The following is a 22,600-nucleotide window of genomic DNA, read 5'->3' as shown; positions in this document are numbered from 1 at the left end:
CCCTGGCACGGTTCTAAATCAATAAGTGCGCTCACACCGGGAGTAAGTATCGGATGTCTCTCCAGGCTCGTATCACCTTACAGGAAATGCCCGGGGGAAAAGGGGAAAAAAGGAAAGACATCCCTGTGGGAGTGGGTGAAGAGGCTCCAGGCAGAGGCTGTGCCTGCCCAGGAGCGCTGCGGGGACTGACCCGCGGCCCCAGGTCCCAAAGACCCGGCCAAGCACTTCTAAGCGAGAGACACGTTTAAAAACATGGTTTTTTTCTGCCTAACTGTTGAAGCATCACGAGGAAAAAACGTAATTTCACCATTTTCCACACGGGGAGAGGCGGCTGAAACCCAGGGAGAGAGCAACAGGTAATTCCCCTCTGTAACCAAGCCAGGCCGTTCCAAAAGGAGTCACCCCCCACACCTCCGTGACACACGAGCTTTAAATTATTCATGTTTGCTTTCCCCGCCGCTCCTGATTCCCCGGGAATGGAGATTTTTGTGTTTTCATCGCTTGCAATACCACATCTGTGAAGCAAAACAACAGATTACTGGGAGGCTTTGCATAAAACCTCGTAAGCTGGAAGTGCTGGGGGTTGGTCCCTTGATCCAGTTTACTCTGGAGCCTCGAAATGCCATTAAATAGGCAGCAATAAATATTTATCCCCATCTCTTTGTGATGCAATCGAGTAGCCTGTGCCTTTGTAATTTCACTAAAATATTTTGGAAAAACTAAGTGGTTTCCCCATCAGGCAGAAAGTGACCTAATTTTGAAGCAAAAACAAACAGAGCCTTTTCTGTGGAGTTTATAATGCTCTTGCTGACTAATAATTTATTATATATATATTTACTTGTTACATTATATTTGTTCATAATATTAATATATTGATATTTATAATATTCTTACAGTACATTTATTACAATTGTATATTTGGTATTTTTATTATCTGTTTTTCAGGGCTACATAAGAAAAGTGCAACACAGCAAAGTGTTCTCTTTCTGTGTGCCAGGCTCGGGTACAGAGGTTTTGGCATCAGAGATTTGCTTCTGCGTGGGGTTTCTTATCTTGGAAAAGAGCTGCCTGGGTCTGACAATGGGAATGTGAGGGAATAAAAGCAGGCTGTTCCTGATGGCTGCACAGGGGCAGGCCATGCTGAGCCATTCTCCTGTTTATTATTATTATTATTAAGGGAACACCTTGGGTGCACGTGTGTGCTGAAAATAACTCTAGAAAATTAAATGCTATTTCCCCCTTTGTGTTTCACTCTGAAATTTTTCAGCTTCTTGTAGCAGAAAACGTGGTTTGTTTGGGTTTTTTTCAGTTTTATGGCATCATAAAGTGCCTTTGAGTGTTCCCTCTGCAAAAAGAAGAAGGAACAGCCTCTCACTGAAATGATGCTCCACAATCCTCCCCGAGTTTCCCCCGGGGAATGGGGGAATTCCAAAATGAAGGGCAGGGGGCAATGATGCCAAAGGGACACGTTCACAAGAGGTGTTCCTGCTGTGAGTGACCTTCAGAACAAGCCCACGGGGTGGCAGTTTGGTTGGTGGCATTGCCATCTCCTGGCCACTTCCAGCACGTCCCCAACCCCTGGCCTTGCTGATAAAATGTTGGTTGGGGAGAGAAAAGAAAGTGAGGCCAAGTCAGGAATTCCATCCAAATAACTGAAATGTGCAACTTAATGGCTTTGTGTCACCCGGTGTCCCCTCCCAAACTCCCCAGCAAGCCCCCAAACCAGAGGTGACACACAAAAAGGGCCCCTGGGGACTCACAGAGGGTGCAGGAGGTGGGTGACAGGGCACCGTGTCCATCACAGTTCCCATGCTCAGCTCAGCCCCCAGGGGAAGGTACCAGCACTCCTTGAAGCCTGAGGGGAAAAGCAAATCTATTAAATAAAAAGCAAAAAACTTTCTCACGGGGAGAACAGACCAAAAAAAAAAAAAAGAAAAGTCTGAATATAATTAAAACAAAGGGGGAAAATTGCCCATTCTTTTAATTTCCTGCAGAAAATATATCCAAGGGCTCCAGCCTTAGGGCCATTTACACACATTTGCATTTTCTTTGCCGTGGAAAGTATGTCTGGTGGACAGAATTCCTCTAAAACACAGGGAAAACCCATTCCTGATTCCACTGTCTCACACTGCACACAGGCCTTAATCATCTCTTGCCATCTCCAGAGGGGGAATCCAAATTCAGTGGCACTCAAATCTGCCAGTCAGAGCTGTCCCCAGCGTTAAATATTCAGGGTGTCCTCTGATTCAGGGCGTTTAGCCCAGACAGCACAGAGCCATAAACAGTTTTAGGACAAAAATTCCACCTACTGAGACTTCCTAGTAATTTATTTCCTAGTAATTTATTTCCTAGTAAATGCAATGCTTTGCCTTCCATCAGAAGTCCCGAGGGAAGTGGGGTGAAAGGAAAGGGAAGGTGGGGAGTTTGGGAGCACTGGCAGGATGGTTCCGTGGGAAGGACTGGATGGCAGCAGGAATTAGGGGTTTAACAATCCTTTAAAGGTGGGAGGGGTGTGACCCTGGGGCAGGGGGGCACTGGGTTGTGCCATCCTGGGCCATCCAAAGGGCAGGGGTGGGACAGGACAGGGGACAGAGGTGGAGCTGAGGGGGGTTCTCTCAGGCTGGAGGTGTTTTGGGGCTCGTTCTGCAGAACGAGGTGTGGGACAAGGCCCAGAGCCCTCCCAGGGGTGTGTGACCCCAGGTGCCCCTGGAAGGGGGGTGGGATGGGGGCCTGGAGCGTGGAGAGCCCCAGGAGCAGCAGGGCTGGCTGAGGGAGCCCGGGATATGGTGGGGGAAGGGATGACAGGGAAAGGGGAGAGCCCCGGGAGCCAGGGGGGGCTGAGGGCTGGGGACGGGGTGAACAGGAGAGCCAGCTGGGGAGGGAGGGGGCACACGGAACAGCCAGAACTCCTGGGGGTGGGGTGGGTGATGGGGGAGATGGGATGATGGGTGGACTGGACGGGATGGGTGAACCGGGGTGTAGGGGGAAATGGGTGGGATGAGGTGGGATGGGAAGGGGTGAGGTGGGACGCGATGAGCAGGATGGGCTGAGCTGAGGTGCGGCGGGTACCGGACCCGCTCTTCCCGGCCGTACCTGCCTCCGCGGGCGCGCGTCTCCGGTTGCCGTGGGACAGGGGCGATGGGGCGGGATGGGCGGGATGTCCCTGGCTCCGCCCGCAGCCGGGACAGGGGCCGGCAACGGGGACTCGCGAACGGGGAGCCGGGAACGGGACTGGGGTAAGGGGGGGACCCGAAGCCCAGCACCGCCCCCCCGGAGCCTCCCCCAGAGCGCGGGTTTGTCACTAAAAACGAAACATTCCGCCTTTAATGCTACATCAACATCAACGCCCACGCGTGACGCCCGCGGGAGGCACAGGAGATGCAATGTCGGGGGGTTTTAATGTTCAAAAAGTGCCAAACCGAGTCCTTCGGAAAAAAATCCGTCGTGCAGAACAAGCGGCTTTCACGTTTCTCTGCTGGAAAACAGGCAAAAATCCCCACTCCTGGGTGGGAGCATGGGATTGTCTCCGAGATGTGCTGCACTTCCAGAAACGACCCCAAGCACTGCAGAGCTGGAGCTCCTTAGGGAGAGGGAGATAACCCACCATTCCAGGGCCCAGGCTCTCACTGAAACACGGCTGAGCTCCCACCCATTCATAGCACAGCAGGGCTGAGCCACAGACCAACAGAACTGAATAATGTGACTTAAATCTCCGAGCCAAGCCCAGTCCTGTTTATGTCCACGGCAGAACTGGTTTGACGTGATGGATGTGCAAATATACACCAGTTTGGGCCCAGGACCTTGACTCTGGTGTCCCTGCAGCTTGACCTTAATGTCCCTTCATGTCCCCAGTCCCAGCTCTGCTGCTGGGGGAGGAAAAGCTTCCGTGCCATTCTCTGTGCATGCCACTGCAATAACAGGCTGTCTGCACTTGGATTGGCTTTTAAAATCATTTGTTGCAGTCTTGCACCTTCTAGAGACCCTCCCATCTCCTGAGCTATAGTCCACGTTTGATGATGTTTCTAAAAAGATCCAGTTTGTTCCTGTGATGCAGAGGGCTTGGCTGGAGCTGGAGCCTTCCTGGTTGTACCAGGGGTCAGTGCAAGGAGGGACATCCCAGCTGCCCAGCATGGACCAGGTCTGGCAGCCTGTCTGACACTGGGCTGGCAGAGCTGAGTGTCCCAGTGCCCCACAGCTCCCTCCAACTCGTGTCAGTAAACCCTGGGCCCACTCAGTCATCCTCAGCCCAAAGAGTTTCATGCTGGGCGTGGAGTACAGAAAGAGGAGCAGGAAAGGGAGCTCAAAGCCAGCCCTTCCAATAACATCATCCTGTACCCCTTGTAAATTAAGGGCAGCCCTTACAATGGCCCCACTGAGGTCAGCTGCACAGCATAGGCCAAAAAACCCCCCTTTTCAGGGAGAAAAATATATCATATCCATTATAAAAAAGGACCTTCTACACAGATTCCTCTGCCCTTACAACAGCCCTGCTGACAGCACAGCCAAAAGGCAGAAAAAGTTCAAGATTGGTCCTCAAACAATTCCACCTTAGCAAACACTGCCCACACCAGCTTAACTTTTTGCAACAAGCAGGAACTCCTCCATTCTTTTTACATTCAGCTGAGTTATAATATGCAATATTATGTATGTATACAAAAGGTACCAAGGCGTCCACTTTTAAACACTGGCAATAACCAGGTTGTCCCACGGCCTGCATCCAGCTCTGCAGAGCATTGCTGAGGAACAGAACGTGCCAAGCACTGATTTAGGACCTGAAGGCAGTGCCTGGGCCCTGTTCCACTGCCAGTGCTGCCAAACCCAGTGCTGGGCTGCATCATTAACACTATTTTAGATCCCTACACAGACACAGAGGGGTGTCTGGGAGGGTTAGCAGGTAACACCTTGTGCTGTGTGCTCTCTGTTACTGGGGTTTATGACTAAGGTTGACAGTACAACATGAGGAAGAATGGAGGCAAAGTCCAAAGTCCTCTCTAAGGTTGCCCAGTATCTCAGGCATGCAGACAGCTGCTGGACTCTAGGGACTGGATAACTGCCCTAAATCCAGGGTTGCCTCGCAGCTAAACTGCCAGTTTTCCTTGTTTCCCTCCCAGTCAGAGCCAGGAGCTCAGTTCTCACTTGTGTGCATGGAGGGCTACAGATGCACAGCCCACCAGTGAAAGGACTTGTCCTGTACCCCTCCTTAATTCTGCATTCCTGGCTCGGTTTTCCAGAGCTGTGCATGGCCACAGAACACTGCTTTTTGAGAGAAGGGCCTGCCCACAGTGCATGGCTGCAGCCACGTGGCAGGTGTTGGAAGAAGACACTGCAGTGGATGCTGCTGAAGGTTTCATTTCTTCACAGCATCAGCCACGTGTCAGTCCTGCATGTTCAGAATTTTCTTAACAGTGACACAAAGCCCTGTGTCGGGACCTCCCTCGTCCCAGCCCTGAGTTCTGTGTGCCACATTCCCAGATCCAGCTGTGCCACAGCAGGGACGTCCTCCCTGCAGCTCTGAGCCTTCACCAGCCCAGGGGCAGCTCTGCCACCTCCCAGTGCTGACAGGAGGTGGGTTTCCAGCATCAGGGACAACCCTTCCAAGGGGAAGAGGGGTTTTTTCATCAGCAGAATCAGATGGGGAACTCCCCATGCTGGGAGAATGTCTGTGGTGGGAGACCCTTCCCCCCAGAGTCTCCCTGTGTCCACGAGGCTCCCTTGGATCTGCAGCATCTCTAAGTCTGAGAACTCCTTTTGCTGCTGAAGGAGGAGGAGGAGGAGGCCACCCAGTCTCTCACACCAGGGTGCCATTCTTGCTGTCGTACTTGAGCCTGGCCCTGGGGAAGTTGAGGGTGGCATATTCCGTGGCATTCTGCAGCTGCAGGTTCTTCACCTCGGCCGCCGAGCGCTCCCGGGCCTTGGAGAACACCTGGATGTCTGCATAGTGGATGTTCTCATCCTGCTGCACCCCCTGGCCTTTGCTCACCGTGGCGTAGACGGGGACATCAGGGACATCTTCGTACGTCGGAACCTTTGGGGAGGGAAAGCTCTGGAAGCTCAGCCCCCTGGGCTGCTGCTGCCCCTGCCTCCCCCAGCCCCAGCCAGCCCTCTGACACCTCAGGGGTTTCATCCTGCTGCTTCCACTGCGCTCCAGGGGGGGAAAACAGTGTCCTGCACACTGTTCCCACTGCTGGGAATGCCTACACAGGGTGAGAGGGCTCATGGCTCTGGACAAGCTGCCCCGTGTCCTCCCAGCCCATCCAGCCCAGGGGGTGGGGGCCAGCTCTGCCTTCTCACTGCACAGTCAGGGGAGAGGCTCTGGGAAGCTGGTTACCTGCCTGCCAGGCTGCTGCTGTCCACTCTCATGCCTCACATTAGTTCCTGCAAGGGAAACACCAGCAAACCAGGTTAACAGCTGTTTGTTGTCCCACCTCTGGGTGCAGCAATGCAGTGCCCGGCCCAAGGGCTCTCCCCACGGGGCACAAATCAAACCTCCTCCTCATCTGCCACCCTCAGCCCTGATGCTGTCCCTGAGAAGAAAGCCTGGCCTTGTTTCTTTGGGAAAAATAAGGTTTCCCAGGATGACAACATGCTGTGGACCACAGTGTTCTTGGCAGAACCCAGGAGTACAGACACAGCACAGAGAGCTTCCTTGTCAGGCCCTTGGAGAAGTCAGATCCAGTTTTAACTTTGTTATTTCCTTTGCTGCCTGACAAACATATTTTGCCCAGCATGGCCCAAAGGCCACAGGACACAACTGAGCTACTTAAGGAATGCACTTTATTCTGGGGGACTGTTGTCAGGCAGATGTTTGCAGCTCTTACAGGAGTCTGATGCTGCCAACTGAGAGCACTTGCCTGTGTTTTGATGTGAGACTTTGATATTCTAAAGATGCTGCTGAAGTCCCTTCCCTCCCCCATGGCACACCACACCCTTTGCTTTAAGATTCAAAGAAATGTTGCCTTTTGCTTCTACCAAGCTCCTCTTGAGGAAGGTTAAACACAAAAAGTGTGGGAGGGGAGCTCAGGGGTCCCCCCACAGCCAGCACTGACTGATGTCACCCAAGCAGGGGGTCAGCCACCCCACCTCTAAAGCATTTTCACCCGTTCTTACCTTGCTTTTCCTTCTTTCTTTTGAAAGGGGAAGGACACTTCCTGAAATCAGAGGGAGACAGGTGAGCCCTGACAATCCCCAGCCCCTGCCCTCCCAACACACAGACCCAACCCCCCCAACCCCGGGTACCTGTGGGGTGAGACAGGCCCAAGAAGTGTCTCAGAGAAGAACATCATCTCAAAGAGCACAAACCCTGCTCGGGGGGTCATTCCCTGTGCTTTGGCTCCCCTGCCCAAGGAGCAGCCTGCACAGAGCTTGTGCTAATTCAGTGGTTCAGACAGTTTTTCCTGTTCTCAGCTTTCCACTTAGAGCACAACCAAACCAAACAAGCTGTGCACTTATTATTAGCCAAGCCAAACCCTAATCTCAGCTGTACCTGTGTGACCAGGAGGAGACAAGCCAAACACAGATATGTTCCAGCCCTGGGATGAACAGGAGCCAAATCCATTCCAGCTGTAACAACAGAGCCCAGAGCTGAGCTCCTGCAGGCTGGGGCTGGCAGGGGAGAGTGCTGTCACATTGTGGGACAGATGCATGAAGGAAATGTCACCAGTGCAGGACGTTTGGGGGGGTCAGGGAGCAGGTGCCAGCCCTTGTATGGCTCCTCCTGTGCACACACGTCCCTGTGGTGCTGGCCACGGACCAACAGTGCAGCTGAGGGGCTCACAGGCCTCTGCTGGATGGGGCTGCAGGGTCACCATTTGGTCTCCAAGGACTATTAGACGTCCCACACTGTGTGCATTTGCCAGCTGGTCGTGCCACAGCGCAGTGCCCGAGGCAGAGCTGTGCCCCCGTGTGCAGTAATGCCTTTGGCACTCCAGTGGGAAAACAAAAACCCAGCCTGAACGCAGGCAAAGAACCTGGAGACATTCAAAATGGTCAGTAATGATTAACCAGCCCTGCTGGGGAAGGCAGAGGCAGCCCTGGGGAAGGCAGGGTGGCCACACACAGGGATCCGGCGCCGCTCCACATGTCCCTGCTCGGGGCTGCCCACGGGGGCACTGAGAGCCCTCCAGCCCCTGACAGGCAAAGTCTGGAGGGCTACATCAAGGCAGAACTGCTTTGACCCTGAGATCAGCTCAGCTGGTTGGAGCACGGTGCTAATTACACCCAGGTTGTGGGTTTGACCCCTGTACAGGCCATTCCCTTAAGAGCTGGACTCGATGGTCCTTGTGGCTCCCTTCCAACTCAATCTGTTCAATTTGTCCGGTGGTGGTTCTCCCTTGGCTCTCCCTTCCTCCTCCACTGTGTGCAGGGTCTCCAGGGCCCTCCTTGGCAAGGCTTGTGTGCCAGAGCCCTTTCCCTTAGGCACGCTGTGGGTTGCAATCAAAGCAGCCCCATTTGAGGCAGAATCAGCAGGTCCCCTCTCCCCTCGGCTGCCAGGGAGGCTGCTGGATCAGCTGCTGGTTTGGTTGCCTCCCTCCCCTTGTGGAGGGAGCATTACAGGCAGCGTGTGGGCTGCAGCTATTCTGGGCTGTCTGCAGGATAAGCACAGCCAGGCAGGAGACGGCATCTCCCAGTAATTGGGACATGTGTGGCAAGGGAAACGAGAGCAGGGAAACCTCTCCCCTCTTCTCAGAACCGGGTCAAACATGTTGTAACTCCCAGGCTGAGAGGAGCACATTGTATTCTCCGTGACAGCACACATGTCCCTGCTCCTGCACTGCTTCTTCCCCTTTTCCCATGTCAGTGCCATCCTGGTTTCGGCCCTACATAATCCTAAATTTGGGGGTGTTTTCCTGTCTGTGCACACTTTAGTGCCCTGAGTGGTGAGAACGACCTGGAGCCTGCCCTGCCCGTGGTCATGACTGCAGAGGCACCCAGGCCCGAGGGCATATTCATCAATAACTCTCTTCTGTGAATAAATTTGCTGTAATAGCTTTTCTTTAAACACCTCAGACTGTGCCCCAGGCACCCCCTGGTCAGGCCCTTTGTTCACTGATTGCCCTGGGTACCTCATTAACCCTCCAACACAGGGTAGAGGAAATAAAATGGGAGTTTTGGTGGGTGACACATCAAGACCCAGCCTTCCACCCCCCACCTCCTCTTCCTAAATCCCAAATTCCTCGGCCCTCCAGCTCAGGGCTCAGGTTGGCAGGACCTCGGCGTCCTGAACCTTCCTCCACTAGGTGATGCTGTGCCGCTTGGAATTATTAAAAACCGCCGATGAATTTCTCATACTTTTAACAAACGCGGTGTTGGAGAGAACGTCCTCGGAGCTTCACTCTGACATTCACGGCTCTTCCCCTTGTTCCACGCTCAGAGCCGAAAATATTTCCACTTGGCACCCAGTGATGCTCCACTGTGCCCTTTCTCTGCAAGCGGGAGGTCCAGGGCACGGCGCGACCCAGGAGGGATTAAAGTGTCACCCTCCCTCCGTCCCTCCCAGGGAGAGACAGCGACAGCATCTCCAGAACGGGGCCAGGGTTTCCAGAGCGTAAATAAAGCCCGGACAGCCGCAGGCAGGGAGAGGGGCTGGAATAGCGGAGAGGGGCTGGAATAGGGGGTGGCTGAACCCCAGGACCCCTCCCAGCAGTGCGACAAAGGGACACCTTGGGGTGTCTCCCTGCCCGGAGGGGCGAGGACAGAGGTTTGAAGCAGCTCCTTCCCAGAGCTGCTGCAGGAGCCCAAGCTGGCACTGCGGGGAGGTGGCACAGCCCGTCGGGGCTGAGAGACGTGACAGCAAAGCCCCTCGTCTCCTCTCCCCTCCTGCCCCGCACCTCCCTCTACACCCCCCCAGCCGTGACCCCCGCTCCCTCCTCGGTGCCGGGGTGAGCGACCGGGAGCGGGGCTGGGAGCCAGGGGGGGAGCCCCTGGCAAAGCAGCACAAGGACGCAAAGCTCCCAAAATCCTCCCGAAGCGCCGGAGCCTCCCGTGCCCTCCGCGCCCCCGCCCGCGCCGCACTCACCCCGGGCGCCCGCAGCTGCACAGGTTGCCCATGTCGCTCCTTCCCCCATGGAGCTGGAGCGTTCTCTGGACAGGGAGAGCTTGTATTTCCTGGTTCCTGCTCGGCCCCTGGCTATTCCAAGGGAGTGTCTGGCAGTGTCGGGTTTCTCTCCATGGGCTGCACGGGGCTGTGCTGGCCCCGTGTGGCATCGACCGGGGGTGGCCCCCGGGGCCCGGATCGCCCCCTGCTCACCCGGGGAGGAGGGGGCAAGGTCGAGCGTGCCCCCAGGGCTTCACCCCCGGGGCTAAAACTCTGTTTTCTGGTTCTCGCAGTGGCCGCTGTCCCTCTCTGCCCCCGGCGCCATCCCGCTGATGCCAGCAGTGATGCAAAAGGGGACGGAGGAGGGACTTCAAATGTTCCCGAACAAAAGGAGAAGCCCCAGAGTGGGAGCCCTCAGTGCCGTTCCTGCTGCTCATCCCTGCAATGCCAGCAGGATGTCAGAAAAATGCGTGGCACGGGCTGGCATCACCTGGGAAAGAGGGAATCTGCTTGGGAAGGCCCAGCAAGAGGGGGCTGGCAGGTCTGCTCTCATTTCCTGACCTGCAACCCCAGGGACACTGGTGGAAATCCACTCTTCTTACAGCTCCCTGGGTGAAAGTGTGCAGTGTTGTGCTTTTGAGCAGGGCAGAATCCCATGAGGCACCTCACGTCATTAAGGGCCTGCAGTACAGCTCTCAGGCTCACCCTCAGCATGGCAAACAGGAACATGAACGTGTATTTTATCCCTCTACTCCTCTGAGAGCCCTTCAGACTCTGGCTGGTCATTCCTGGGCTAATCCTGGTACCCAGTCTCAGGCAGCACTGGGAGGAGTGATGCTCAATTCCAAAAGATACCATGTGAATGTCATTCTTGAGCAGAACCTGTGCCCCACAGCTGTGAGTTGGCACAGACCCAGTTCTGTGCAGCTCTGAGTCCCTCATGGGGTGTCCTGACAAGGGGGTGAGTTTTAATTCACCCTTCTGGTGGGCTGTGCCAGGAACTGGCCCCAGTCCCCTCCTCCAGGTGTGCCCATGCTCTCAGCAAGGTTCACAGCATCATTTATCACCTGCCCAAGTGCAGAGCAAACCCTGTGCCTGTCCAGGAGTGGCAGGAGGAGAAGGATCATTCTTTGGAAGGGCCACAGGGCAGAGCTGCTCTCTGGGCTGAGTCCTGGATGAGCTGTGCTGTGACCTGCAGAGCCCAAGCCTTGCTCTGACACTGCTCCTCATCACGTGCCTGGAGAGATGGCACATCCCAGTCTGCACCACAGCACCCCAGGGAGAAGTTAGGACTTGTGCAGGCAGCTGGGATTCAGTCCTGATGCCAACAGGACCGTGTTCTCAGGGTCCTGCAAAGACCAGGTGGTCTCAGGAGCCTGTCCCTGCCTGGGAAGTTGCAGACTGTGTGTCTCTGGCTTTGCCACAGACACTGTTGTTTTAGTGAACCAGTGGCTGTTTTGATTTCTGGGATAACTTGGGCTTTGTTGCTTTGTGGGGAAGGAAGAAAAAAAAAGGGCTGGGAGCCTGTTCCCATCAGCCTCTTTCACAAATACTGGAGCTGCTGCTTTGAGCTCCACCAGAGAAACAGAAAGGCATCAAAAACATTGGCAGGGCCGGGGAGTGCTTGGCTGCCACTCTGCATTCCCTCCTCAGGCTGTGTCTGCAGGGATGAAAGAAAGCATGGCTTCCAGCAATCCTGCTGGGCAGAGCCAGCAGGCTTGTGGAGCAGAGCCTGCCAGGGGGCAGAGGAACAGCCCTGGCTGACACCAGGCAGTGCCAGCCCCTCTCTCTGCAGCCCTGCCCAGGGCAGCTGTCTGGGTGACAGGCTGTCAGACTGGCACAGGGTGAGCCTGCAGGGGCCCAGCAGTGGAGAATGAACTCATGGCAGAGCAAGGACAGGGCGAGGAAAAGCTGGAGGGGGGAACAGAACTGTGTGGTGACTGCTCATGCTGGGCATTTCTATGGCAGTAGTGCCCAAGGGCACTCCCAGTGCAGCCCCAGCCCTGGCCAGCTCCTGTTCTCAGCCCCCAGTGCTCCAGCAACCTGCAGCCCTCGTGCTGCCCAGGCAGCATCTCATGCTCTGGCACGTGCCAAGTCTGCACTGGGTGTGGATGTGCCCTCCTTTGCCCAACCTGAGGGTCATATGTTGGCCATCCTCCCTCTCCCCACTCCCGGGAAGGAAGTTCATCCCAGTGACAGGAAATGTGCAGTGAGAGAGGGGACCATCAGCCTTTCTTACCAGCACGGGAGATGCCAGGTCAGAGGCAAAGAAAAGCCTTTTGTAGCTGCTGCCCTGGAGAGTCTCTGAGTTTGAAAACACATTTTATGAGGGGGGACTAAGGAAATGATGGCCCTGCCTGAGCCCACACACAGACACAGGTCCCTGCCCTCCCCACAGGGATTTGGGCTTGGGAACTCAGCCCTCCTTGGACTGGGGGTTTGGGTGGGTGTTGGGTGACTGGGATGCAGCTGCTTCAGGTGACTGAAAGCCACCAGCCCAGAATTATCTCTGTAGTTATTATTAAGGACTTAGACAATGCCTGTTATATTTCTATTTTGACAGTGTCTCACTGGCAGCAGCTTGTCTGCTTCCAATTCCCGAGTAAGGGCATCCCCCAGGGATCCAGACTGAGTGTGGTACCTGATCTGCACCAGGGCTGGAGGCTCAGCCACCCTCCCACTGGGTCCTGAGCCAGCAGACAGGGCTGCTCTTAATCTGCCTCTGATCCTCCCTGCTGCCAGGGGCCCTGAGGAGCAGAAAATAGCTGTGTAGTTCCAGCAGCAGAGGGGATGTGCTGCCTGGGACAGAACCCTGAGCAGGGCATTGCTGGCCCCAGGTACCCGTGGAGGCAGAGGGCAGAGTCCTGCAGGGCACATCCCAGCAGGGAGAGGGAGAAGTTATATCCCCATGGGTGTCTGAGGGAGAGCTGCCCTGAGGCACGCCAGGGACCCCCATATTTAGGCACTGACACAGCATTTTGCCTGCTTTACTTGGCTCTGACGAGACAAGGGCTGCAGCTGGCACCTGCTGAGCCCTTGGGGCCGCCCGGGGCAGCAGCTGCCCCGACAGCAGCTCACCCGATCCTGGCCCAGCACCACGAGGCCACGGGGACATTTCTCATGCAGCCAGTCAGTGACACCACAGCGCCTGCAAAGGGGCCAGAGCCACCCCCTCTGGGGGAATCTGAGCAGAGCCTTTCCCTGCAGCATTTTGGGGTTCACTCCCCTCCCAAGGGCTGAGAAGGTGGGTGTGTGAACGAGCCCGGTGCCCCACAAAGCAGAGGGCTGAGGCAAACAGAGACCATGGCATTAGTTTACCTGGGCTAATCCCACCTGCAGCTCTGGGGATGCACAGGGACCCTCCAGGAGCTCATCACTCTGCACCTTCTGTCCTTGAGGCTGCTCCACTAAGGGCTCCCTACAACAGACCCTGCAGCTGCCCCTGAGCCAGGAGGTGAATCACAGAGGTGCCCCTGGGTGCCCCACAGTCCCTCCATGTCACCACTGATGCCATTTCCACAGCTGAGGCACTGTCCATCCTTCCTGCTGCAGGCCAGAAGCAACAGGAACCCAAGGCAAGCAAGAGAAGACCAGAGGCAGGTTTATTCCTCCTCCCTCCTGAGAACTGCAGGCACTTTTACAGACCAACAAGCACCTCCCGTGTCCACAAAGCTCAGCCACCAGCTCAGAGGCAAGGCACTGGGATCATCTCTTCCCTCTTCCCTCCTGGGCTAGAGCACAGCAGCTGTTTCACAGTCCACTGTGGCACAGCCTCACAGTTTGGGGTAAGAGTGGCCCTGGTCTTTTGGGGTGAGAGAAGTGCACCCTGCCTGCTGCTCCATGAGCACTTGAGCTAGGAGAAAACTCGCATTACACTCACTCCCTCACACTAGCACTTCAGTTCCCCCCTGTTTTCCGCTGCAAGTCCCTTTTTTCCAGCCATCAGCCTGGGGAAGCAGCAGTCTGGCTGCCTCAGAGCCCTGCTAAACACTGCTGGTGAGAAACACGAGTCTGTCACCGTGGATTCCCCATCCCTGTCCCCCCCACCTTCCCAGTGCAAGCCCACACCTGGGGCCTTTAGGACTTCTCCTTCTCTTTCCCTTCCTCAGGCTGCTCTTCTTTCCCCCCTGGCTGCTCCTCCTGCGTTATCTTCACCTCGTTGACTTTGGCCTTCAGCTCCTTGCCGGAGCGGGGAGCCACGATGCTCAGGATGCCATCGTGGGACAGGGTGGCCCTCACCAGCAAGGGGTCGACGTCCAGGGGGAGGATGTAGGTCCTGGTGAACTCCCTGGAGATGAAGCCGTGGCGATCAGCCTTCTGGGGGTGCTGGCCCACCACCTCCAGCAGGTTGTCCACGGTGCGGACGCTGAGCTCGTCCGGCAGGAACTGGCAGACGTCCAGGAACACCTGGAATTTGTGCTCGTTCAGGCAGATCTCGGAGGTGCCCCGGTCCAGCTGCTTGTTGATCCGAGGCCTGATGTAGTAGCCGTGGTACAGGGCAGGGGCTAAAATCTCAGACGGGGACACACCTGGAAAGGAGACTCGGTGAGGAGTGTGGGGTTCCCGAGGGAGGAGCTGGAGGAGGATGCTTGGCAGCAGACAGGGAAGGGTGGCAGGAGGAGGCTGGCACCTGGCACACACCTTGGGTTTGCCACCACATCAGCACAATATGGGTGGAGCCTCTTGCAGTTCCTACCTTTGTGTCTCTAAAACACACACACAGAGCCTGCCAGCCACTGCCTCCCACCACACAGCCCAGGGCTGCCAGCGAGCCCAGGGCTGGCATCCAGCTTCACATGTCTGTTGGGTGGACTGGGAGGGACTGGGAGGTGCAGTGGGTGCTCTGCAGTGCAGAGCCCACAGCCAGGGATGGGCATGGAAAATGCTGATGGTGAAGAAACTGCCCTGAAGAACTAAAGGCCTTTTGTGTGCCATTGTCCGGGGGGCTTTCCTTGGAGCTTTTTGCCTTTTCACGCTGTTGTGCTGGAGCTGAATGGTTCTGCTGCTGCCCACATTCCTTCCCCTCCGCCAGCCACTGCCCAGCTTTGTGCTGAACACCCCAGCTCAGCTTTTCTCCACATCCCCTGGCTGAAAAAACTTCCCCCCCCTCCCCTGAGCGTTTCGCTCCATGTTTTCACAGCATGTGCATGAATGCCAGAGCATGGGTGGCATGAGGGAGGGACAGCACAGACAGCAGTAGGCATGGACGGAGGAAGTGGACACGAAGAGAGAGACCCTGGCTATCCCCCTGGTTTGATCTGCGTTCTTACCCTCCGAATTCCTTGGCTCCAGCTCCCTTAGCCTGCTCCGGAGGTCAATCTGCCCAGGGGAGCTCCACCACAGCCTTCCTGCAGCAGGGCAGAGAGAGGTGCCAGGGGGGATCCCACCTCCTTCCTTACCTTCTCCAAAGTTCTGGTCGTAGATCTTGCTGGGGTTGGCGAACTCGTACTCGGAGCTCATGGGGTGGGCGTGGGGGACGGTCCGCGCGGCCATGGCGGGGCTGGGGACAGGGACCTGCCGAGCCCTCGCTGCCTCTGAGAGTGAAGGCTGCAGATTGCAAGGTTTTAATTGGGTGAATTCCAAAGGGAGGAGTGTGTGATAAAAAGATGGACCAAAATAGCCACGCGCACAGGGCCCAGGATGCCTCGCCAGGGGGACGGGAGAAGCTTCTCGCCGCATTCCAGCAGGGAGTGCAGGCACTGCCTGCAGTCACGGACACCTTGGGAACATCCCACACGTCCTCCCGGCCCCGGAGAGCCCCTTCTGGAGCAGGGGCTGCAGGAGGGGAATGGGCAGCTGGGAGGCACAAGGATGAGCTGAGGGAGGCTGAAGTGGGGAAAAGCAGGACAGAGCCCAGGCTGTGCTGCTGGTGGTGCTCCAAGGCCAGTCAGCAGGTCCAGGGGGTCCCTGGCACTGGTATGGATGGTGCTGATGGTACTGATGGCCCTGAGCCCCCCATGGGGACAGGGCAGTAGCTAATGCTGGCTGGTGCATGTTCAGGCTGTGCAATGAAGTCCCTGTCACACCCATGGCCCAGATCAGCCCCTCCCAGCCCTGCACACGGAGCCTGATTTTTGGAGGGGCTGAGCTCCTTTGAGTGATGAAGTGCTGCAGGTAGTTAAGCTGGACTAGACAGGATCCAGACCCCACTACTGACACCTCCCCACCCTGGACTGTCTGCTCCAAGCTGGCTGTCCAGGCTGTTCCCTTGGCCAGGGCTTTGGCGTACTGAGACCCGGAGAAATCCCTGTGCCAGGGATCAAGAGTTAACCAAGGGGTGAAGCTGGCACAGACCCAGTCCCGTTGGACAGGGCTGGGGGCTGCTGGTGGTGCAGGAGGGGAGCAGAGCCCAGTTGAGCTCCACGTCCCCTGAAACCAGAGATTTCCCTGAGCCCATGTCCCTGCAGTGTGAGGGAGCAGGTGCAGTGCTGTTGATGTAATGGGGAACTGGAGAGGGTATTTATGGCCCGAGCTGCTGCACAGAGCAAATTCTGCTCCCTATTCTTGCAGGCAGGCTGAGAGGAAGAGGCTCAGAGCCTTTTGCAAAGGGCTGGCAGTGCTGGCAGTAAGAATGATGTGCCCCTGAGCCAGAAATTGCGTTTAAGTTACGACCTCTCGGAGGCAGAGACTAGTTCTTGCCCTTTAAGTACAGTTGCCAGGCTGAACCCATTCCTGTGATTGAGGCTCACAGGCGAGGCAGGAATTAAAATAAATGTGTGAGTTAAGATGTATTAGGAGCACAACTATAGAAAATGAGCTTAGTGCAGGGGCACAAGCAGACAGAGGTGGCTTGAATCCTGAGAAGGCACCGTGAGCATGCCCAGGTTTTCTCTGCTCTGGCCCTCTGGGGCTCTGAGATCACAGTGTTGGGCTCTCCAGTGGTTTCTCTGATGGGCTGAAGACCAGAGATGTTGGGCTGAACAGTGGAGAAATCCACCTTCCATTCCCACACACCGCTGGGCACAAAGGCAGCTGTGGGGCTTTCCTGGGCTGCAGTGCCAGGGGGATCCCAGCAAAGACCTGCTGGGACCTTCCCTGCCCCCCGGCTCTGTGACTGCCTTGGCTGTGGGCAGGGGCAGAGCCCTCCCCAGGGCTGGTGGGTGATGTGGGGAGCTGAACTCCGGGCACTGGCAGAGGGAACAACGGCCCCTTGTCGCGTTCCCTGGGAGCCAAAGATAGGAGCTGCATTGATCCCGTTGGCATCCCAAGCAGCTGGGAACATCCGCCAAGCCCGCCTGGGACTCTGCAGATAAACAGCACGTGGGGAGCGGGGCGGGCCGGGCACTTTGGCTTCTTGCTGCCCCATTGGGCTCCTTTTCTTCTTCTCCCCTTCCCCCTCCTCCTCGGCAGCGCGTTCAAATCCCTCAGACAGCTACTGGGCACCGCCGAGGGGACCGGCCCAGGAGTGGGACAATAAAATCCCTGACACCACTGTTCAAGAGGCCTCGGGGGGGTGGAAGGCCAGGCCAGCTGCACGGGTATAAAGCTGTCCCAGGCTCCCAGCACGGCACTGCAGCACAGTTGTTTGCCAGGCTCCTCCAGCGCTCTCCAATGGATATCACCATTCATAACCCCCTGATCCGCAGACCCTTCTTTTCTTGGTTGGCACCGAGTCGTATCTTTGACCAGATTTTCGGGGAGCACCTGCAGGAGTCAGAGCTGCTCCCTGTTTCCCCCAGCTTCAGCCCCTTCCTGATGAGATCCCCCATCCTTCGGATGCCCAGTTGGCTAGAGACAGGACTCTCTGAGGTAATCTTTGCTTCTTCGTGCTCTTTGTTAGCGCTGTGTGCACATCCCGCTGGCTCTGGAGCTGGACACCCAGGAGAGCTGAGAGCTTGGAAGCTGCTTGGAGGTGGATATTTAGGAGAAGGCTGGGGAGAAGGGGGCTGTGCTTGTGGCTCTTCGTTAGGCAAGAAGCTCTGCATGCTCTGCCCATCGTTTGGGGCTGAGAGCAAGTATTGCCATAGTGATGGGAAGAGAGGAAACTGAGGTGGCTCTAAGAGCTGACAGAAGACAGGAGGAAGCCTGATTTTTCTAATTTCCCAGTCTGCTATGCCAAACTTCCAATCCCACTCCCACCTGAGAAGCAAACAGCACAGGGGCAGGGGCAGTGGGATGCTCATGTCAGGCTGCTGAGGAAAAAGGGGCCTATTTTAAAGAATCACTGCCGAGAAGAGCAGCGTTTTCAGGATACAGGACCCAAAGGATCAAGGAGCAGGAGTCTGCTTGCTTCAGGGGCTGAGCCAAGAGGCACTTGCCTGTTCTACGAGTCAATCTCTTATTTACAAGTAGCTTGTAGAGCTATTCTGAGCAGAAGGAGGGAGAGGAAAGTATTATTTTAATCTTTGCATAATGTTTGCCCTGATTTAGCGACCTGGGTCTGGCTGTGCACTGAAGCAGCATAATCAGCACTACACCAACTCAAGGGGCAGTTTTAGCAGATTTTAACAAATTGAGAATCTCAGGTACCGCAGGGATGGGCATTAATGCCAGGCCAGCCAGGGACAAAGCCACTCAGATCACAACCCCAAAACCAAGGTCAGTGCGTGTGTGGACACCAGCTGAGTGCTGACCTGCCGTGTTCTGAGAGCCTCTCGAAGCAGAAACCCTCACCTGCTCTTTCCTGAAGTCACCTCCTTGTTTTGCAGATGCGACTGGACAAGGACAAGTTTTATGTAAACCTCGATGTGAAGCACTTCTCCCCCGAGGAGCTCAAAGTGAAGGTGCTCGGGGACATGATAGAGATCCACGGGAAGCACGAGGAGCGCCAGGTACCTCTGATTTAACTGTGCCACTCCCAGCGGGAGCTTCCCCACCTCTGGTGAAACAAGGAGGCTGCAAAACATCCCTCCTCTGTGCTCACCTCAGATACTTGTCATTTTTTGTTTTATCAGCCAACCCCAGTGGAAGATGCTCTGTGCAAACCCCCCCAGCTGATCCCAGACAGGGCAGCAAGAGGGTGAACATTTATTGCTGATGTTACATGAACTGTGAACCGAGCTGGAAAATCGTCTTTGAAATGGGCATTTTTGGGCCTCCCTCTTTTTGGGCAGAGGCCAGAAATGCAGGGAGGTGTTCAATACACTGACAACAAGCTGTAATAATCAAACCACAAAAGGAACCAGTGCACTGCCCTGTTGTGTAACCTTTTCTAGGCCCACCTATGAGTTTCTAACCCTTAAAGGTTGTGCTCTGCTCTCATAATCCCACTTCTTGCTGGCCCTGGAGACCTGGGTGCCAGCTGGGCAGAGAGAAATCCAAAGCCATGTTCAAAGGTGGATGAAACAGCATTTTCCAGCCCCCATATCCCTCCTACCTCCTGTCCCCAGTTCCTTGCTGGAAGGAAGGGAACACTCACGATAAAGTAGCTGCAATTGCCACATCAATATAATAATAATAATAATAATAATAATAATTAATAATAATAATAATAATAATAATAATAAATAATAAAATAATAATAATTTAATAATAATTATAATGGCATTGTAATCCTGACAGAGCTTCTGCAACTTTTTTTTGCTAAGAACATAATAAAAAAAATAACAATAATACTCAAAATAATAATAATAAAATATCTATATATAAAAATAAATCGAAATAATATCAAAATAATAATATAATAACAATAACAATATAATAACAATAATAATAATAATAGTAATAATAATCCTGTAATCCTGGTATAGTTTCTGCAATTTTTTTTGGCTAAGAACACAATCCAGCACTCTAACAGAGATCAGCTCAGTGGGGCTCTGCAGTGTTTGCACCTGCAGGCACCTGCACCCAGCCAGGGCAGTGCCTCCCTTTGGCCAGACTTGGCTCTTTTTAGAGGGGGCATCTCATTTTAAAAGCCCTTTTAAGTCCCTGGGAGGTTTTCCTTCGCGGGCTCCCCATCCCAGCTCTGCCTGCGCCGAGCGAACGCCCCTCACTGTGCCTGTCCCTTCTCCTCCCGAAGGACGAGCACGGCTTCATCGCCAGGGAGTTCAACAGGAAATACAGGATCCCCGACGACGTGGACCCTCTGACCATCACCTCGTCCCTGTCCCTGGACGGGGTGCTGACCGTCAGCGCGCCCAGGAAGGTGAGCGACGTCCCCGAGCGCTCCATCCCCATCACCCGCGAGGAGAAACCGGCCATCGCAGGCGCCCAGAGGAAATAGGGCTGTGCCCACCCACAGCCCCCCCGGGGCCAGCCCACGACACCTGGCACCAGGTGCTGCGGGGCTGCTCTTATTATTTATGCCGAGTAAGTTTACTAACGAATAAAACATGAATAAGCAGTTTGTATTTATTTGTTTTGGGGCGCTGAGGACGAGCGGAGTGGTGGGTCCAGGGAGCTGGGTAAGGTGAACGTAGCTGGTACCATCCTTCCTTACAGCTTGGGTGGCAAGTGTGGCCAGGACAGCTTGTCTTGGTGTCCAGAAGCACCCATCCCACTCCACATTACGTTCTCTAATGTTTTGCAAACATCTAATGCACGAGTCTTTTCCTTCAGCCCTGCCAGAGGATTTCAGAGTGTTTCACAAGCCACAGAAAAGTTTCTCCAGTGGAGATTAAACTGGTAAAACAGCTTCATGACAATTGAAACCCATCTGGAGTGTGGGTATTCGATAACAACTGACTGGAAGACAACTGTATCTTAAATCTCTAGAATGACTCACGTTGTGGAGAAGCATCCAAGTGCTGCAGCCAGTTCAGAGCAGTTGCAGATGAAAACTGCAGAGCTGCAGTTAAACACAGATATCTCCCAAGAGGAGGAAAACATCCTGCTCTCATGATGCAAATCACATCCTTTGAAACTGTGATGTTAGAGCCCTTCAAACAATGAACAGCATCTGATGTCTACAGCAATAACCTGATTTGTGCAGTCATTGCTGAGTGATACAAACCACTACTGAGTCCTTCTCAGGCACCATCATCTGCTTAGCACCTCTCTTCAAAGGGATATGAGCATAAAGGGAAGTCTGTATTACTGGAATTGAATTCTAAAATTCATCTTCAAAAAGGGCAGAACGCCACAGATCTGTCACACAGAGCATCAGACTCAGTCATGACCTGACCTATTTTTTATGTTCCTTATACCTGCTAAGGCAGAAGTTCTGTGAGAAGGGATCTGTTTGCACCTCAGCTGAACTGAGAGGTTACCCTTCATTCTGTGTCTTTAGGGGAGAAAAACAAAATGAGCACTCAGTGATGAGGGGTCATTGTCAAATACCTCAAACCCCCCCTCATTTCAAGGTCTGGTGTTTCCCATCAGCTGGTTCCAAAAAGCCCTCCCAGTTAAGGTGTTAATTGGGGTTGTCTGACCAGGCACAGGGTGAGTGGTGACTCACAGTCACCTCTGCACTCACTTAGGTCCCAAACAATCCCCATTAAACAGCAGGAAGAATGTTTTCCACACGATGCTACATTTGGCTTTCATGTGTGATGGGTCTTTTTGCTCGAAGGAAATCCCTGTAGCACTGTGGGTAGACAGGCCTCCTGGTTTCTGAGTCTTTTCCTGCATCCTTCTTGTTCCTTCTCTGAGTGTTGGACACAAGCAAAAAAAAAAAATGCTTCCATGTGGTGGCCTGTAGTGAAGCAGGACTGAGCAGCTGGGTTGTACAAAGGAAGTTCTAACTCAGGGTAGGGGCCCAGAAACCAATGAAATTCTTGTTCCAATTCTAAGAGAATGAAAATTAAAAAAAAAAAAATGAGGAAGTAAGTGGGAAATAGTAAGAATATATCCAGAAAGTGCATTTCCCCTGAAGGAAATGGTTTTTATAGTCCAGGGTTTTGTTGGACCCAAACGCAGGAGCAAGAAATGGGCATTTTGAGTGAAAGCTCTTTGGGGATGATGAGGTCAGCTAGACAAGAATACTTGAAATGCAGATACCACTCCCTGAATGACCTGAAATACCTGTTCTGTGGTGGCACAGCAGCACAGCTCAGCAGGGAGAAAATGCCAGAAAACATCTCTGTCACCTCGAAGCACAGATGTCATCCAGGAGCTCCCCTTTAGCTGCACCACACATCCAACAGGCTGGTTCAACATTTCATTCTCTGATGTTTCCCTTGTAATCTGGAGTGCAAGTGCTTCAAAGCAGTGAGGATGCTTTGAAAGGAAAACTCACATTTAGCACGGCTAAATATGAGTTTGGGGTTTTTTCCTTTCCTGGAGGGGGGAGGTGGTGTGGTAATTATTTTTTCTGAGGTGTTATGCTCCATGTCTCAGCACTGAACATCTCTCTGGGTCACTTATCCTTTGAAACAGAGACTAAGTGATTTACCCAAGGCCACAGGGACCCAGTGCCTCCCCAGTATCCTGTCACTCACAGGGCAGGGTTAGGGGGGATACTGGGGGGAAATTTTTCCCTGTGAGGGTGGTGAGGCCCTGGCACAAGTTGCTCAGAGAAGCTGTGGCTGCCCCAGCCCTGGAAGCGTCCAAGGACAGATTGGAGCCATCCGGGGGCAGTGGAAAGTGTCCCTGCCCATGGAACGAGATGAGTCCCTGCCCATGGAAAGTGTCCCTTTCCCATGGAAAATGTCCCTGCCCATGGAACAAGACGACCCAAACCACCCCAGG

At 54.4% G+C, this 22,600-nt stretch overlaps 5 protein-coding genes across 5 annotated transcripts in view; 2 read left to right on the top strand and 3 right to left on the bottom strand.

Moving 5' to 3' along the window:
• The window catches only part of DIXDC1 (DIX domain containing 1), a 29,798-nt gene extending 27,880 nt beyond the window's left edge, over window positions 1-1,918 (bottom strand). Inside the window, exon 1 of the mRNA XM_018078696.2 lies at window positions 1,761-1,918. Within this exon, the coding sequence (XP_017934185.1) occupies window positions 1,761-1,811 (51 nt within the window). The 5' untranslated portion in view covers window positions 1,812-1,918. The remainder of the gene's footprint in view (window positions 1-1,760) is intronic.
• A 1,388-nt stretch (window positions 1,919-3,306) lies between these two features.
• On the bottom strand, window positions 3,307-10,298 carry CUNH11orf52 (chromosome unknown C11orf52 homolog). Its single transcript, XM_018078713.1, has 4 exons — window positions 10,016-10,298; window positions 7,108-7,148; window positions 6,329-6,375; window positions 3,307-6,025 (listed from the first exon to the last, which is right to left on the bottom strand). Exons 1-4 carry the CDS (start codon window positions 10,201-10,203, stop codon window positions 5,789-5,791), a joined length of 513 nt encoding a protein of 170 aa, XP_017934202.1. The 5' UTR covers window positions 10,204-10,298; the 3' UTR covers window positions 3,307-5,788.
• Window positions 10,299-13,614: 3,316 nt separating this feature from the next.
• HSPB2 (heat shock protein family B (small) member 2) lies at window positions 13,615-15,568 on the bottom strand. Its single transcript, XM_008928896.3, has 2 exons — window positions 15,433-15,568; window positions 13,615-14,562 (listed from the first exon to the last, which is right to left on the bottom strand). The coding sequence occupies exons 1-2, from the start codon at window positions 15,524-15,526 to the stop codon at window positions 14,111-14,113; spliced, it is 546 nt and encodes a 181-aa protein (XP_008927144.3). The 5' UTR covers window positions 15,527-15,568; the 3' UTR covers window positions 13,615-14,110.
• A 1,823-nt stretch (window positions 15,569-17,391) lies between these two features.
• Window positions 17,392-20,315, top strand: CRYAB (crystallin alpha B). Its single transcript, XM_008928895.2, has 3 exons — window positions 17,392-17,782; window positions 18,682-18,804; window positions 19,992-20,315. Exons 1-3 carry the CDS (start codon window positions 17,585-17,587, stop codon window positions 20,193-20,195), a joined length of 525 nt encoding a protein of 174 aa, XP_008927143.2. The 5' UTR covers window positions 17,392-17,584; the 3' UTR covers window positions 20,196-20,315.
• Window positions 20,316-22,507: 2,192 nt separating this feature from the next.
• FDXACB1 (ferredoxin-fold anticodon binding domain containing 1) overlaps window positions 22,508-22,600 on the top strand; it is a 6,920-nt gene continuing 6,827 nt past the window's right edge. The window contains exon 1 of the mRNA XM_029962071.1: window positions 22,508-22,538. Within this exon, the coding sequence (XP_029817931.1) occupies window positions 22,508-22,538 (31 nt within the window). The remainder of the gene's footprint in view (window positions 22,539-22,600) is intronic.

This window comes from Manacus vitellinus, unplaced genomic scaffold (genome assembly GCF_001715985.3).
Source record: "Manacus vitellinus isolate BGI_N305 unplaced genomic scaffold, ASM171598v3 scaffold_41_pilon, whole genome shotgun sequence".
Lineage (NCBI taxonomy): Eukaryota > Metazoa > Chordata > Aves > Passeriformes > Pipridae > Manacus > Manacus vitellinus.
The sequence above is the reverse complement of the archived record's forward strand: the minus strand, read 5'-3'. Positions and strand labels throughout refer to the sequence as shown.

Coding starts and splice junctions, on each gene's coding strand:
- CUNH11orf52 (XM_018078713.1), bottom strand. CDS start 10,203: ATGCCACACGGGGCCAGCACAGCCCCGTGCAGCCCATGGAGAGAAACC. Junction 7,149..10,015: donor TGCAGCTGCGGGCGCCCGGG/GTGAGTGCGGCG, acceptor CTCTGATTTCAG/GAAGTGTCCTTCCCCTTTCA. Junction 6,026..6,328: donor AGCAGCAGCCTGGCAGGCAG/GTAACCAGCTTC, acceptor CCCTCCCCAAAG/GTTCCGACGTACGAAGATGT.
- HSPB2 (XM_008928896.3), bottom strand. CDS start 15,526: ATGGCCGCGCGGACCGTCCCCCACGCCCACCCCATGAGCTCCGAGTAC. Junction 14,563..15,432: donor CGACCAGAACTTTGGAGAAG/GTAAGGAAGGAG, acceptor TCTCCTTTCCAG/GTGTGTCCCCGTCTGAGATT.
- CRYAB (XM_008928895.2), top strand. CDS start 17,585: ATGGATATCACCATTCATAACCCCCTGATCCGCAGACCCTTCTTTTCT. Junction 17,783..18,681: donor TAGAGACAGGACTCTCTGAG/GTAATCTTTGCT, acceptor CTTGTTTTGCAG/ATGCGACTGGACAAGGACAA. Junction 18,805..19,991: donor GGAAGCACGAGGAGCGCCAG/GTACCTCTGATT, acceptor CTCCTCCCGAAG/GACGAGCACGGCTTCATCGC.